Here is a 14,533-nt window from a genome sequence, read left to right on the forward strand (position 1 = left end):
CCTCAACCATCTTCTAGAAACTACTTGGAGGGAACTTGAAAAGTCGTAGGCCCATAACCTATTGGACTAGGCAGTAGATCGAGAAAAACCACTTGTTTCGATGATGGACAAAGTAAGACTAATGTTATTTTCTCTTCAACTTATTGACTAACTATTCCAAGGCTTGCTTGATCATCAGTCGCTTCGTTCTTCAAATTTTACGGTAGTTTTATACATTTAGGTATTTACTTCAAAAATCAACAGAAAAGTTAATCGATGGAGCCTTGAGTGTAAAATTGGACGCATTTTCGCTTGATGCCCTCCATCAAAGTCTTTACAGTGTCATCCGGAACCAGTTTCTCAGTTTTTTATTTCCATTTTCCTCACATGTCTTTTCGTCTTTGACTGTCTTATTGCTTTTCCGAAGTTCCCGCTTCATTATTGCCCAGTACTGCTCCACCGGGCGCAGCTCCGGACAGTTTGGCGAGTTCATGTCCTTTGAAAAAAAAAATGGACAGAAATGGCCTCACTCCACTCCACTGGCACCACTCCAGGACACTTTTAGATTAATGGCATGATGCCAAATATGGCCAAAATACCGGAGCTTCTTCGTGCTGCTGCAAGAACGGCAAAAGGTGCTTCTCGAGGCACACAGATTTTTACATCTCGCCATTTACTGTGTCCTTTGTCACGAAAGGCTCACTCCTCAGTCCCCGAGAGCAGATGGTCTGCCAAACGAGATATTTGGAAGCGAACATCGGCATTTTCTTCTTCATAAATATGTTGTCCACATCGAAAATGCTCTTGCCGGTGAAACACTCCAACCCCGGAATTTGCTTAAAATCGGCTTTTATATACGTTTCGTCGTCCATCACACAGCAGCTATATTTTATCAGCATCTTCTCGTAGAGCTTCCGTGTCCGAGTTTTAGCCGTCGCTTGTCGCCGCTCATCGCGGTTTGGGGAGTTCTGTAGTTGTATTTATGAGGTCTCTTCTTTGCATTCTGGAAGTAGCTCTGCGACATGCCCATCTTCTTAGCCATACTCTGGAGACGGTTGAATGGTGAATATTCAACATTTTTCCCAACTAACGGTGCCACAGATCAGGAAATTCCAGATTTTTTTTTAAAAAAAAGTTCGCTCGACTTGCGTTGGTTAACCTCCATTTTCGTTGAATCGAAAAACACGACTTCAAGTTTGACAGCATGTAAACAGTATACATCAATGAGAAAGTGTGCAAAATTTGGTTGATTTTTACCCAATGGTTAAAAAGTTATGCCATGTTGAATGTGTCGCAATAATTTCGTGTTCGCCCTTTAGGTAGAAACTGCGGTGAATCTGTGCACCCATGGTGGATAACCGACATACATACAACTATTACATAAAACGTAACCTGCTACACTTTTTAAAAAAATGTCATGGTCATAGAAATTCAAGTCCGAATATTAAACTTCGAATTACATATTAAACCCATTTCGGAGGTTCTGATACCATAATTCCAAAATTGTATTTAAATTTGTTTTTGAATTTCATATCAAATTTGAATCATGTTTTTCGAGATCATATGCATTTTCTAAATTTTTTTTTATAATAGTTTTCCGAATATGAAAAAAAAAGAAAAAAATTGTTTTATATTCAAATTCGAAGTTATTGGACTCAATTCTTACATAAAATTCAAAAATTTAAATCTTTGTAAGTTTATATTAAAATTCCGATTCACCATACAGATAAAAAAAAATAATTTAAGTAGTGAATTTAGATTAAACCTGAAATACAGAAATTTAAATATTAGATTAATGAATGAGAGCTCTATAATTTGGCTCATAAAATTTTGATCTGGAATAAGATTTGCAAATCATATTTTTTGTACATTTCAGAAATTGTATGGAAATTCAGATATAAATTTGAAGCGCAATTTTTGAATTTCGCTTACGAACAGTGTGCTACACTTCGAAGTATAACTCAAATGGACTGAATTTATCTGTTAAAGTTTAATAGACCAAATTGAACACAACATTTGCCTCTACTAAAAAAATGCTAAATTTGTTAAATTTTGTCCAGGGGTTTCTGAGATATAGAATGCGAATTTCGGTGTTTTTCGTCAGATATTCCTTCGCTGTCCTTAATGTGTTAAGATTGCTTGTCAATTCAATTTCCAGATTTCAATTTTATAAAAAATTGTTTTTAAATACAATTCACCTGAAAATAACAAATAAAAGGTAGAATTTAGATTTTTTTTTTGTTTTATCCACAAAAAAAATAATCCACAGGATTTTCATTTTGGAATAGATTCTTTATGAAAAAACAATTACTTTTCAAGAAACATCTTCACCTAGAAAATCTGCACAAAATTCTACATTTTAACAGTTTATTGTTTATTGTCATTAATAACACTTAACAAACAAACACAAAAAATTTGTCATTTTATGATTCAGAAACCAATAGCTAAAATTCTGCTAATTCAATATAGATATTTAAGTAACGGGAAGTTTTGTGTTACATTTAGTAAAATGAGGTTTGAATGAGGTGAAATTTGCATTATGAATTTTAATGGAGCATATTTGCGGCTAGTGAAAAAACAAAATATTGCGTATTTGTTTTGCAGTGTGTTATTATTGCAGTTATTTTAAATCCAAAGTTTATACTATCATCATTAATTTGGTTCAAATTTGCACCCAGAAATTTTGATCCGAAAATATGATAAATTTTATATCTTACTTCTTTTTAAAAAATTGTTTTATTTTCATCAAAGGTTAAAATCTTTGAATTTGAAAAATAGTTTGGAAGATTGGGCTTGTTTGATTTGAGTATAGAATAAGTTTTGTTTTAAGAAATGGAATACTCTCCTAAAATAGCTTATTCTATGCCCACAGCAACTAAGTTTGACCTACCAGACTCTTAAAAAAAATCAAAGATTTTAACCATCGATGAATACAAATTTAACTCGCATTTGAAGTTTAGGATCAATTTTCTAAAGTTACGATTTAATACGTAAACTTTTAATGTCAAAGTACTTAAAAATGAATAATCATATAGTAACAAAAATAATTTATTTTAATTTGTTGGGGTAAAAATCAGTCACCAAAACCTCCCCCCCATGAGTCGGTTCTTTCTACGGCCCTGTCTTAAAGCATGTCAAAAATCAGCGGATTGAATCTGGTATTTCAACTAAAATGTTTCTGGATGACAACAATGCAAACTCTGATTGCGGAATCAGTGATCTCTTTGCTTCTCTGATCTCTTTGCTTCTCTGATCTCTTTGCTTCCCTTGACAGAGCCACCTTCCCTTCACTTTGGAAGCTTACATGTTTCCGGTTCATGAAAAGGGAGATAGGACAGATGTCAACAACTATCAAAGAATATCCGCTTTATGTGCGATTTCCAAGCTATTCGAGTAAGTCATCATGGATCCGATTTGCTCTTACATTAAGCATAATTTTCTATCGATCAGCATCTAACTAACCTTTTGACCTTCTCTTGTGATCTGCACAAAAGTTTTGCTGCCAAGCCTCAAACTGACGTCAATAATACTGCTTTGTGAGTAGCTTTTGACAAGGTGAACCACGATATTGCCGTTGGAAAGCTTGGACGCTTAGGATTCTGCGGACCTTTGCTTGGCTGGTTCCACAGATACTTAACTGGGCGTAAATTGACAGTTCCCATGGAAGACTCTCTCCAGTCAGTTCTCTGCATCCTCCGGTGTGCCTCAAGGTAGTCACCTAGAACCGATTATCTTCTTAATCTATTTAAACGATGATTTAAAACAAGTGAGCGAAGAGATTGAACTGGTTTTGCAGGAAAGCTCAGTTTAAGATCATCAACATAACACAGTTTTGGGCCGAAGAAGAGTGAGAACTCTTCTTCGGCCCAAAACTGTGTTATGTTGATGATCTTAAACTGAGCTTTCCTACAAAACCAGTTCAATCTCTTCGCTCACTTGTGTGGCATCAACTGCCTGCCCTTGAATTGCAGTAAATATGCAGTCATCTATTTTTGTCAAAGACGATAGCCTTTTTCCACGGAGTAGTTCCTAGGAGATGAATCGATCACATCAATCATCTGGGCTAATGCCCGACCGTAATCTGGAGTTCAAAACATATACGAACCACGTCGTCGATAAAGGCCAAGGGCTTCAAAGACGCGTATTGCTAGGCATTTTTCCTTTTGGAATGTGAAATTTTGAGTCCTACAGAAATTTAGTCCTTGAGCTTTTCGAATACGCTTCTGGACTGTTTTTTCATCGTTGGTTTACTTTCCTCTAAACGGGACTCACAACCGCAATGAATAAAAACTTTTCGGTCGGTAAAAAAGGAAAGAAAATTTCGGTTTCAGGCTGCCAACGAAAAAAAAAAACGAACCAAAAGCACTTGCAATTTTATTCACCACAATCTGCTTCCACCACCACGGAAAAGGAAAATCCGGGAAAGGCAAGCAGTAGCAAAAACCACAGAGGGGAAAAAGCGGCGCTAAATTATGGAAAATCGGTTGAGCAAACGAGTGGGAGTGTTGTTTGTTGTTGATTCGGGGCCAAACCGAGAGACGGACGATGGACGGAGGAAAAACTAAATAACTTTGCTCCTGCTCCTGATGGCGAGGTAATGCTTTCCATTTTATTTCGAATTAAAGGCTGTTTAGGGGGTTTAACTTTTCGCTGCTGCTGCTGATATCGTTTCTTTTCTTTTTTGGTCGGTGTTAGAGCAGTAACTTTGCACAATTAGGAACGGAGCAGAATTTCCATTTGGGTTCTGGTCGCTGATCGGGTTGGAGGTTCCGCGCGAATTCGGATAACTGACAAACGAATTAGAAGCTGTGTTAGTGTGTGATCAAAACCTTTTTGGGAATATGTTATTAAATTGTTGTTAAAAAGTAAAATTCAAACAAGTGGAAAAGAGAATAAGAAGTGTGATAAATGAAAAAAATGTAAAAATTGAAGAAGTGAAAATATCCATCAACAATAAAAAGTGCAATATTTATGAGTTCACCAGCAAGTGCAAGCCAGGTCAAAATGGAATCTAGCAAATCGTTTTTCATACGGGATTTATTAGGAGATCTGATATCTGGACGGCATTCTAGTGGTAAGTATTTTTATTGTATGAATTGTAAGATTAATTTCCAATGTTGAATACAAAATTATTATTAGGCTCGATAAGATTTTTTCAAATAGACTAGACAAATGAACCACAGGACAGAGTTTCCCTTGAATTTTCTGAATTCTTAATTTTTTGAGTCATAACAATAAACTTATATCTAGTTTTTCACGATGCGTTCCACGGTTCCACAAGACGAAGATTTCGAAGAAATCCTCGATTTATAACAGCTGAGTGATCATGATCGTTGGTCAAAGACCTAGGGTCAACAAAAAAGAAAAACCGAACTGTTGGAAAGAAATTAGCGTCGGGAGATCATCATACTGAATACCGACCAATGTTTGTTATAATAACGTGTAATATTAGCTTGAGATCATCAAAATGTTGATGATACTAAAGCTTAGTTCTTTTAGAAATGGGACAGTTACGAATGCGTGTACCTCAAAAACCTTTCGTTTGATCTAAATACTTTCTATGAAGAAAATGAAGGTAATCTTATGATAATTCATGAAAAAATTTGAAAAAAAATATTTATCGTTTTTTTTGTAAGAATAAATTCTACTTTATTCTTGCTACCTCCCTTCGGCCAGCGCACACTTTTTTCGGTCATGATAATGATCAGTTTTTCAATCTAATACTTCGTCTAATCTGTATTTTAGGTGGCTACATCCCCCTCCTTCAATTTCTGATACTTTTCGGACCAAAACTTCTCTTTTAAAAGAAACTGAGGCCACTTTAGTGGATACAGCTGTTTCAAAATTAACAAATTTGATTATTTTTGAGCCACTTTTTGTGCGTTTTTAATGGAATTTCTGCTGGCAAAATCTGGCAATAACGAAGTAAAACCATGAGGAGATTAAACTTAAAGTATAATCGGTTAGTATAGATCGTAGGTTGCGAAGGTACATAAAAGATTACTTTTTTTAGGCTTTTGAAAAGAGTGAAAATCATAGTTTTCGTTTTGAAAATTGTTGTTTTTTTCCACAGGAGCAGAATTCTGGCAAATCATTATATTTTATACAAAATAACCAGCAAATACATACTTTAATATACTCGGGACCTTGCCACGAGAAGACGTGGTATAGGATTCTAACGCTGGAATTTGTTTAAAATAGGGTATTTCATAAGTTTTGTCGTTCATCAGAAATCGTCTGTCCCATAGCCTCGGAACCAGATATACAGCTTAAGAGCTGTGGATCTAGCGAAAAATTTTGTTTGAGGTTAGGTTTGAATGACTCATTAAGAGGCAACACTTTCAGCCTATCGGAGAAATTTTTTTTTTGGAAATTTCAGCGATCTACCCTTAGTTTTTCGCTTATTGAAAATTAAAAATGCTGGTATGAGACTTGACTTCCCTGATGACCCTTAGCCGAAGTTGCCGATCATATGCTTCACTCGAATGGTTGATTTGAACTTTGTGGACATTTTTGACAGTATTTCCATACTTTTCCACCACTCACACACAGTAGTTCTTCGAATAATCAACGGTTTTGTCGGCTATCAATTTGATAATGATGGATTTTGAATGAAATTGTGCAAAATTATTTTTTTCTTTTTCTCTTGCATCGTAAATATCTCAAAAAAGCGTAAATTTTAAATTTTGAAAAAAATAGGTCGGATAGTACTTTTTACAGGCAACAAAATGCTGTCAAAATTTTGAATGTCCGATTACTAGTAAACGAGTTATTAGCAAAAGAAAGTGTCCCATTTCTAAAAGAACTAAGCTTTAGATAAAAAATTTCAAAAAAAAATAGGATAGCAGATACTGAGGCCATCCCGGAATGAACTGAAATTTGGTGTCCGAAGGTTTTTCGGGTCAGAGATAGTTTGTATTAAACATTTTTTTTATTTCGTCTGTCGGCTTCGCTCTCTGCCCGAAGCACCACCCACCGTACCTACTCGCAGAGCAAACAAACGCGTTTTGCTGGACGCGCTGCTTGTAGTTCTATAAATTCAGGAATGATTTTACGTTTATAATTTTCATATTTTTGAGAAATCTCACAGCGTAAATTGTTGCACCTCACTAGAATGTAGATTAAATTCCCTTTTCAATGGATATAGTTTTGATTGCTTCAAACGGCGAGAAAGCACTGAAAATCCGGGAACAACCTGACGGAGGACCACAAAAACAGATGAAATTTCAATTGGTGAAAAAATCGCGCAAAGTAGCCAACTTTTAAAAATTCCAGTAAATTCAATTTTTGTTGCATCGAAAATCTAAAGACAGCAAAATGTTAGAATTTCAATAAAGTTTGTAGTCTTATTTTTTAAAACACTCCATCGCTCAAACAGTATTTACTAGCAATCGAATGAAAAGTAGGTTTTTTAGACCACTTTTTTGAACTTTTTGTGACCATTTCATTAAAAAAAATTTAAAAAAATATTTATTGTCTTCATGATGTAGGCTTTAACTTCAGCTTTCATATGCATAAGACAAATATTTTTTTTGGGCGTGTAATATATGAACTACAGCAGTTTTCGTGAGGCATGTTTTTCGGATTTTTTTTCTTTCATGCTGAATAACGAGAAAACTTGTAACTTTAGCTGTATATAATGTTTCAAACATATTTTACTGACATTACAAGGTTTCTTTTGATGTAAGTTTTGTTTAAATCGGTTCAACACGCCAAAAGTTATAACGATTTGAGCTTGTGGTGTCAAATTGACACCGCTAGTGCTGATTAGGGTAATGAAATCTAATGCGGATGAGGGTTAAATGAGGAAAAAGAAAATATAAAAATATGTATACATTGCAAAAAATGAACAATAATAATTGAAACAAAAATGATAATTAAAATAAACTAAAAATGACCTTAATGACAAAGTTGACTTAACACCCGAAAATTACAAAAATCGAAAAATTATATGAAAAATTGTTAAAAATATTTAAAAAATATAAATAATAAATATAAAAATTTAAAAAAAAAACAAAACGTAATTTTTGTAGCTTTTGAATGTTTTCTTTTTAATCATTTTTAACATAAATCTTATTTTTGTAATCATTATAATTTTTGTACATTTTTACATTTTCGTCTATGTCTTTATTGTTTTGTTTGTTATTTTAGTCATTTGAGTTGTATTTATTGAAGCACCCCAGTGGAAAACTAAGCATAAGATGCCGCATATAAATACAAATGGTTCAAATGTGGTTGAGAGCATGTTATGAATAATTTTTCTGTATAATTCCACCGGAATTCCGAAAAACAACTGAAACCTTAAAAGGTCACCATTTTTTTTTTTTAGAAAAAACTGGGTTTCAAGATCTTAACGTCTCATGCATACTTAAAATATTTGGCATCAAAGTTAAAATTTAGATTTTACCGATTTCCTTTGGTTCCCCCTATGATGACTTCTGAGTTTAACACTAGAAAGACCGCACCAGTCAAAATGACTGGTTTGACACTTTGTTTGTTGAATATCTTTTAAACACTCGTTTAAAAAATTATCAAAGAATTCGACTTCTCATGAATTTTGAATCTTTACAAAACTGTGTATTTTTTTTACTTCACTAGCTCTTTTAATAAGCGAGAAAAATTTCGCCATTTGGCACTTAGACCGTGACCAGTCAAAATGACTGGTAAATTTCACAACCCTATAACTCAAACAAGACAAATTTTTTGTCGCTTGCTTTTCATTTCATTTGCAATTTACATTCAAGACAGTGAGCCCTAGTTCATTTATGGTGGGCAGAAGTGTGTCATTCATTATAAAATTATTGATTTTCAATGCGAAGTCATGAAGATTTGTAGAAAAAGTTGTAGAAAAAGTGTAGAAAACAGCGGATTGACCGCTGTTTGGCGCTTCAAGCAATTGACTTCCAATTTTTTTGGACTGTTTTGTTGCTTAACTATAATAGAACTTTCTATCAGAATTGGGCGAAATTTCATCAAGATTTGTAAAAGTTATGTTAGATTTAATGCAGTCATTTTAGGTGATAGTATGAGTAAAATAATTATGAATTTTGTACTCATTTATTCAAATTTGAAGACATAAGCTATGAAACTGACAATTTAAATGATATTTCAAAATGGGTGTTATCCACCATGGGTGCACGGATTCACCGCAGTTTCTGCCTAAGTATGTGTTCACATGCATTCTTAGATCATTAGGTTCGACAAATCTCCAATGCAAGTTTACTTACAGGTATTCCGGCACTCGTGTATATACCTGGCTAGCTGGCAACTGATTGAACATTCTCATTATATGGTCAGTTATAAGAGGAAACACATCTTACCTGTCGGCAACTTATGGGGTTCGAACCCAAAAGTTTTCTTGCCGATACCGGGAATTGAACCCAGTACGCCTGGCATACCAAGACTAGACCACGTCGGCGTTAAGATATTTCAACATGGGTGCACGGAATGGCTGCAAAATCACCGTTGTAAATTATATGGAGTGAAACATTTTTCAACTTGCTTCAGAACATAGAAAAAACTATGCTTTAAAGCCTACAATATCAGGTATTATTTATAAGCAACATGTTGAAAAATTTCAGAGGGATGGGTGCTAGAAAATATCTACTGCGACAAAATTGAAGTGAAACCGTGCATCCATATTCAAAACTCATAACCATTTAACATGATTTTCTAATTAGATTGACATTTTGTTTTAATTTTTTGATAACTATTTGGAATATTCGTTTTGTGACATACACGCATCCGTCATCTATACCCAAATCAGGTGATTCCGTGCACCCATGGTGAAAAAATATTTCCATTTTATAACAAAAATATTATAGAACAAGTAACAAAATAAAAAGTTCAAAATAATATGTAATAAAAAAATTTCCCCTTTACCAGTCATTTTGACTGGACACGGTCCAAAAAGGTATATTCAATTTGCCGGTCCTTCTACACCCAAAATAATTTTAATTTTTTTTTTCTACTGGATTTTTCACGTAAATTTAGATTTTGTTGCATCCTATCGATTCTACGTTTTGTGTAACCACAGAGTAGCAAGGATGCCCTGGTAAAAGCTATTTTACTTTCACTAACTTACACATGAATTTCACGTAAATTCCAAGTGGATGATAGTGGTAATAAATTCTTATTCGAAAAGGGACTTCTTGTCAGTCAGCTTACTTGTTTTTTTTTTTTGCTGTCGTCGGAAGTCGACCAGTAGACCACACTTGTCATCTTGCGGGGCCCTAGCACAAGCAATGCTAATCCGAGCGTCGGCAGCGTGGAGGTAAGTGTATATTGATTTCCCCGTTGGAAATTAATTCATTCTGAGCTGAGATTTGTGTTTGTTTCCAGCTTAGGAGAAAGCTTCTGGAAGCTCCGCCGGGTAGAAAAGGAAGGATCGTGAAAAGGAGCCGTTGACATCGAGGCGACGATTCCAGTCAAGAAGATTTCGTAGGTGTTGGAGGTATATTTCAAGTGGCAATGGAATGGCGCACAAGGTACATTATTCATCAATTAGGTAGTTTCATTTTTATTTAAAAAAAAAATCCGTTTTCACAGGATTCCACATAGCAAGAGGTCCCGGAATAAAGTGACAGTGTACTTGAATGAACAGTGGCGGTAGTTTAAATAAATTATATTTGCGATAAAATTAAATTTATTTGTATTTTTTATTACCGAAAGTAGAGACGAAAAAATATTAATAGAAAAGATTCAAACATCATTTCAATACTAAACGCATTTCACGTAGCTTCCATCATCACATCGCGTTGAACTCACTTGAAATTCACGTAAGTTGTACGCGATATTCACCAAGCAAAAATTACAATTAGGGGAGCGTTTACTTTTTTTTCGTACAATTTACGTGAAAATCAATTGGATAAAAATTATGTAGTTTTTCACGTAGCCACGACGTGCGGATTATTTTGGGTGTAGTGTTAAAAACGTAACTTTGAATGCTCTTTGCACAGATAAAATTTTGGTTCAAGCAACAAGATGTGCACACATCAGCAATCCAGATTGCTGGAGACCAGCTTTTTAATTCAAAACAACCATCTGTATTTAGTATCAAATTTATATTTCAGTTCCAAATTGAATTTTGAATACTTCCATTTTTCAATTATGTATGTATTTATTTCCAAGAATTATTTTTTTAATTTTCCAACACCGGCTCTAGAGTGGCAGCATTGTGCCAAAGTGTTGATCAGCCGCCATCTGAGAAAAGAGTTCTGATTAGTATCTTTCATGAAATATTTACCTGTCCAACAAAAGCTCACCCTTGACGTGCTGTCTTGTTTCTAAAGTCTGCTTCATTTAATATTGGAACAAATTCTTTTGCTCATTGTGGCGCTCCTAGTGGACGGATATATATGTCATAACCAGGCTTGAAATTTTTCATTCATGTCTTATGAATGAGAAATTTTTAACGTAGTCACCATCATATTTTCCATAAATATGTCTTCGAGCATGTCATGACTGATATATCGAATGGTCATGACAGACGAAAGATAACTAAATCACGCGAGAAGAATAACTTTCGCATGTGAGAAAAACAGGCAGTGAATGAGTGATAGGCCATAGCTATTTAATTTAAAGACATTTTCGTATCTTTATTCTTCGAGTAGTTTTTTTTAGTATCTTGCATTTTTATTTATTTATTTATTCACAATTTACATGGCCGTCAATACACAAAGGCTATTCAGGCCAAAGGTTTTCGAAAGGTTTTTTATAAACTAGATTTGTTTAAACTGTTTTCTTTGTTTAAAAGAACGATCACAGACACTTTGTTTCCCTTTATCGGACTAATAAATCCAGTGAATTAGCAAAATGAATAAGTTTTTCTTCACAATTTCAAAGATAATGGATATGACTTACTTTGAATGAATGCAACACTACTTAACCTGATCTATAGTTGATAATTGGTGGGCTTACATTCTTCTTACAATAAACGTTAAAAATTAAGCAATTCTGATAATTTATTCAAATTTTTATTTTTCAAGATTGATGTGAAACACAATAAAGGGTTGAAGGGCTCGTGCTATTTATTCTGCTTTATATTGTGATACCTACATCTTGATCATTTTTCTGCCTGGCGCGTGAGGTAAAACAAGTCAAGTGACTAAAGTCCGTTGATAACAGTATATGTTCTATAGTCATACTAACGTTAACGTTGACTCAATTAAGATTTTCTTTTAAATATCACCTTAATCGAAAGGTTCGTGGCTTCTGAATTCTTGATGATTGATGTCCCAGCCATAAAGATCACCACAACACTAGATTGTTATAGTTATTAGGATTGGCGGCATGCAGATTAGTAGTTCCGTGGTTCTTTGAGATTAGGGTCAGATTTTTTTTTTAACGTAACACCAAGTGCGCTAAAATGTAGAACTTTTCTTAAATATAAAATTCAACAACAAAGTACCTGTAGGTTAAAAAAATACTCTCCTCCCTAACGGGTTTCGTTCTCCGATTGGACATCTGGAATTGCAACGAAATATTTGCAACTTTCTGAAATTTTGAATTAGTTCACCGTTGTGCTGCGTCACTAACGATTTCCCCTTCCTGAATAATAATCACAATAAACGGAACTCTCCGGCGATGATTCCCTACTCGAATGAACCGACTGCGACACCATCCGGGGCCCCACAATCCTCCAGGCGTATTTGCATATAAGGGTTCTGGAGGCTATGCTTCAACTAATTTTTCCAACTTCTTCAAGTGGAGATCGAAAACGAATGACCGATTGTGTGGAAAATAAACGATTGTAGAATTGCCTTGGTGATGGTTCTCATGACACGTCTACCAAAACCAGTCATGACTGATTTTTTTGTATTGGTCGCGAAAGCAGGCTTAGATGACTGATCACCATGTGGTGATATGTTCAACAGTCTACATGATTGAAAGGTGTATACGTGAATGATATCTGTATTTCGAATTTCCTTCAGAAACCAAGCAATCATTTCGTGTCTGTTTTCATCGCGATAGGTTTTTAAATTGGTGACAGACGAAAAATAAATCGACTCCTTGGTCGCAAAATTTAGTTCATGACTCTGACATAATCCCATCCCTGGTCATAACACCAAACGATAGCATTTTGTAAACAACCGCCATGGAAGCCGAACGGAGAGATCAAATTGTGCACAGTTTTCTTGAAAATCCATTGTTGTCGGCATCGAAGCTAGCTAAACAGCTTAAAATGCCCAGAAATACCGTATGGCGTGTTATCAAGCAGTACAAGGAAACATTGACGACGGCTCGGAAGCCGCATTCGAAGTGTCGGAGTGGAACTGTCGACCGGAAACTGCGTGGGAAAGTCATCAAGGCCGTCAAGAGAAATCCCAATCTTCCAGACCGCGATTTGGCCAATAAGTTCCAGGCCGCTCACAGTACGGTGCGACGAATTCGTCTCCGGGAAGGAATAAGGTCATATCGAGCCAGCAAACAGCCAAATCGGACGCTGAAGCAGAACAATGTGGCCAGAATCCGTGCTCGATAGCTGTACGACCAAGTGCTGACCAAGTTCGACGGATGTATTCTGATGGACGATGAAACCTACGTGAAGGCGGACTTTGGGCAAATCCCAGGTCAAAAATTTTATTTGGCGACGGCTCGGGGGGATGTACCTGCAAAATTTAAGTTCGTGTTTGCGGATAAATTCGCCCGCAAGTACATGATTTGGCAGGGGATATGCAGTTGTGGACAGAAAACCAAAGTCTTTCTCACTGACAAGACAATGACATCAGAAGTCTACAAAAAAGAGTGCCTACAGAAACGGATTCTGCCGTTTATTCGTGCCCACGACCGTTCAGTAATGTTTTGGCCGGACCTCGCAAGCTGCCATTACAGCAAAACGGTTATGGAATGGTACGCAACGAACGGGGTCAGCGTAATACCGAAGGACCTCAACCCCCCAAACTGCCCCCAGTTCCGGCCGATAGAGAAATACTGGGCAATCACGAAGCGGAAGGCTTAAGGCAAAGGGAAAACTTGTTAGGAACATGACTCAAATGAAGAACTGGTGGAATCAAATCGCCAAAACGGTGGACGAAAAGGGTGTGCGCCGCCTAATGTGCCGTATTACGGGAAAAGTACGAGAATTTCTTCGAAACAGCAATGAATAATTTTTTTAATTTTTTTTTATGAAAGAGTAAAGAAAATGCTACATTTATATGAAAAACAAATTATGAATTCGTTAATAAATGACTGAACTACACGCAATTGTTTGTGTTCCAATATTAAATGAAGCAGCTTTAGACTCCAAATTGACAACTTGATTGCTAATTTTCCAGCAAACTAGACCAATTGCTGAAAAGTTCAGCAATTTGAAAACCGATTACTTTTAGCTGACTTTTGAAAATGGAATGATTGATGAATGATGGAAATTGAAGATTGCTAAAGTCTCCTTAAACAAGAAGCGAATACCTAATTGTTTTGTGTACATTTAAAAAAAAAGAAAACATGATGTTCATATTCAATCATCTTTTATTCATTTGAAATCAAAATACAAATTGTTGGTTCACTTATAGCCTAACACTTATACATAATTAAAATAAAATCTAATTGAGAT

At 35.4% G+C, this 14,533-nt stretch overlaps 1 protein-coding gene across 1 annotated transcript in view; it reads left to right on the forward strand.

Annotated features, from left to right (window-relative positions):
• The first annotated feature begins 4,472 nt into the window (after nucleotides 1–4,472).
• Nucleotides 4,473–14,533, forward strand: part of LOC129745828 (barH-like 2 homeobox protein) — a 34,900-nt gene continuing 24,839 nt past the window's right edge. Inside the window, exons 1-2 of the mRNA XM_055739183.1 lie at nucleotides 4,473–4,573; nucleotides 4,675–5,053. Coding sequence (XP_055595158.1) covers nucleotides 4,951–5,053 — 103 coding nt within the window. The 5' untranslated portion in view covers nucleotides 4,473–4,573; nucleotides 4,675–4,950. The remainder of the gene's footprint in view (nucleotides 4,574–4,674; nucleotides 5,054–14,533) is intronic.

Source organism: Uranotaenia lowii, chromosome 2, assembly GCF_029784155.1.
Source record: "Uranotaenia lowii strain MFRU-FL chromosome 2, ASM2978415v1, whole genome shotgun sequence".
NCBI lineage: Eukaryota > Metazoa > Arthropoda > Insecta > Diptera > Culicidae > Uranotaenia > Uranotaenia lowii.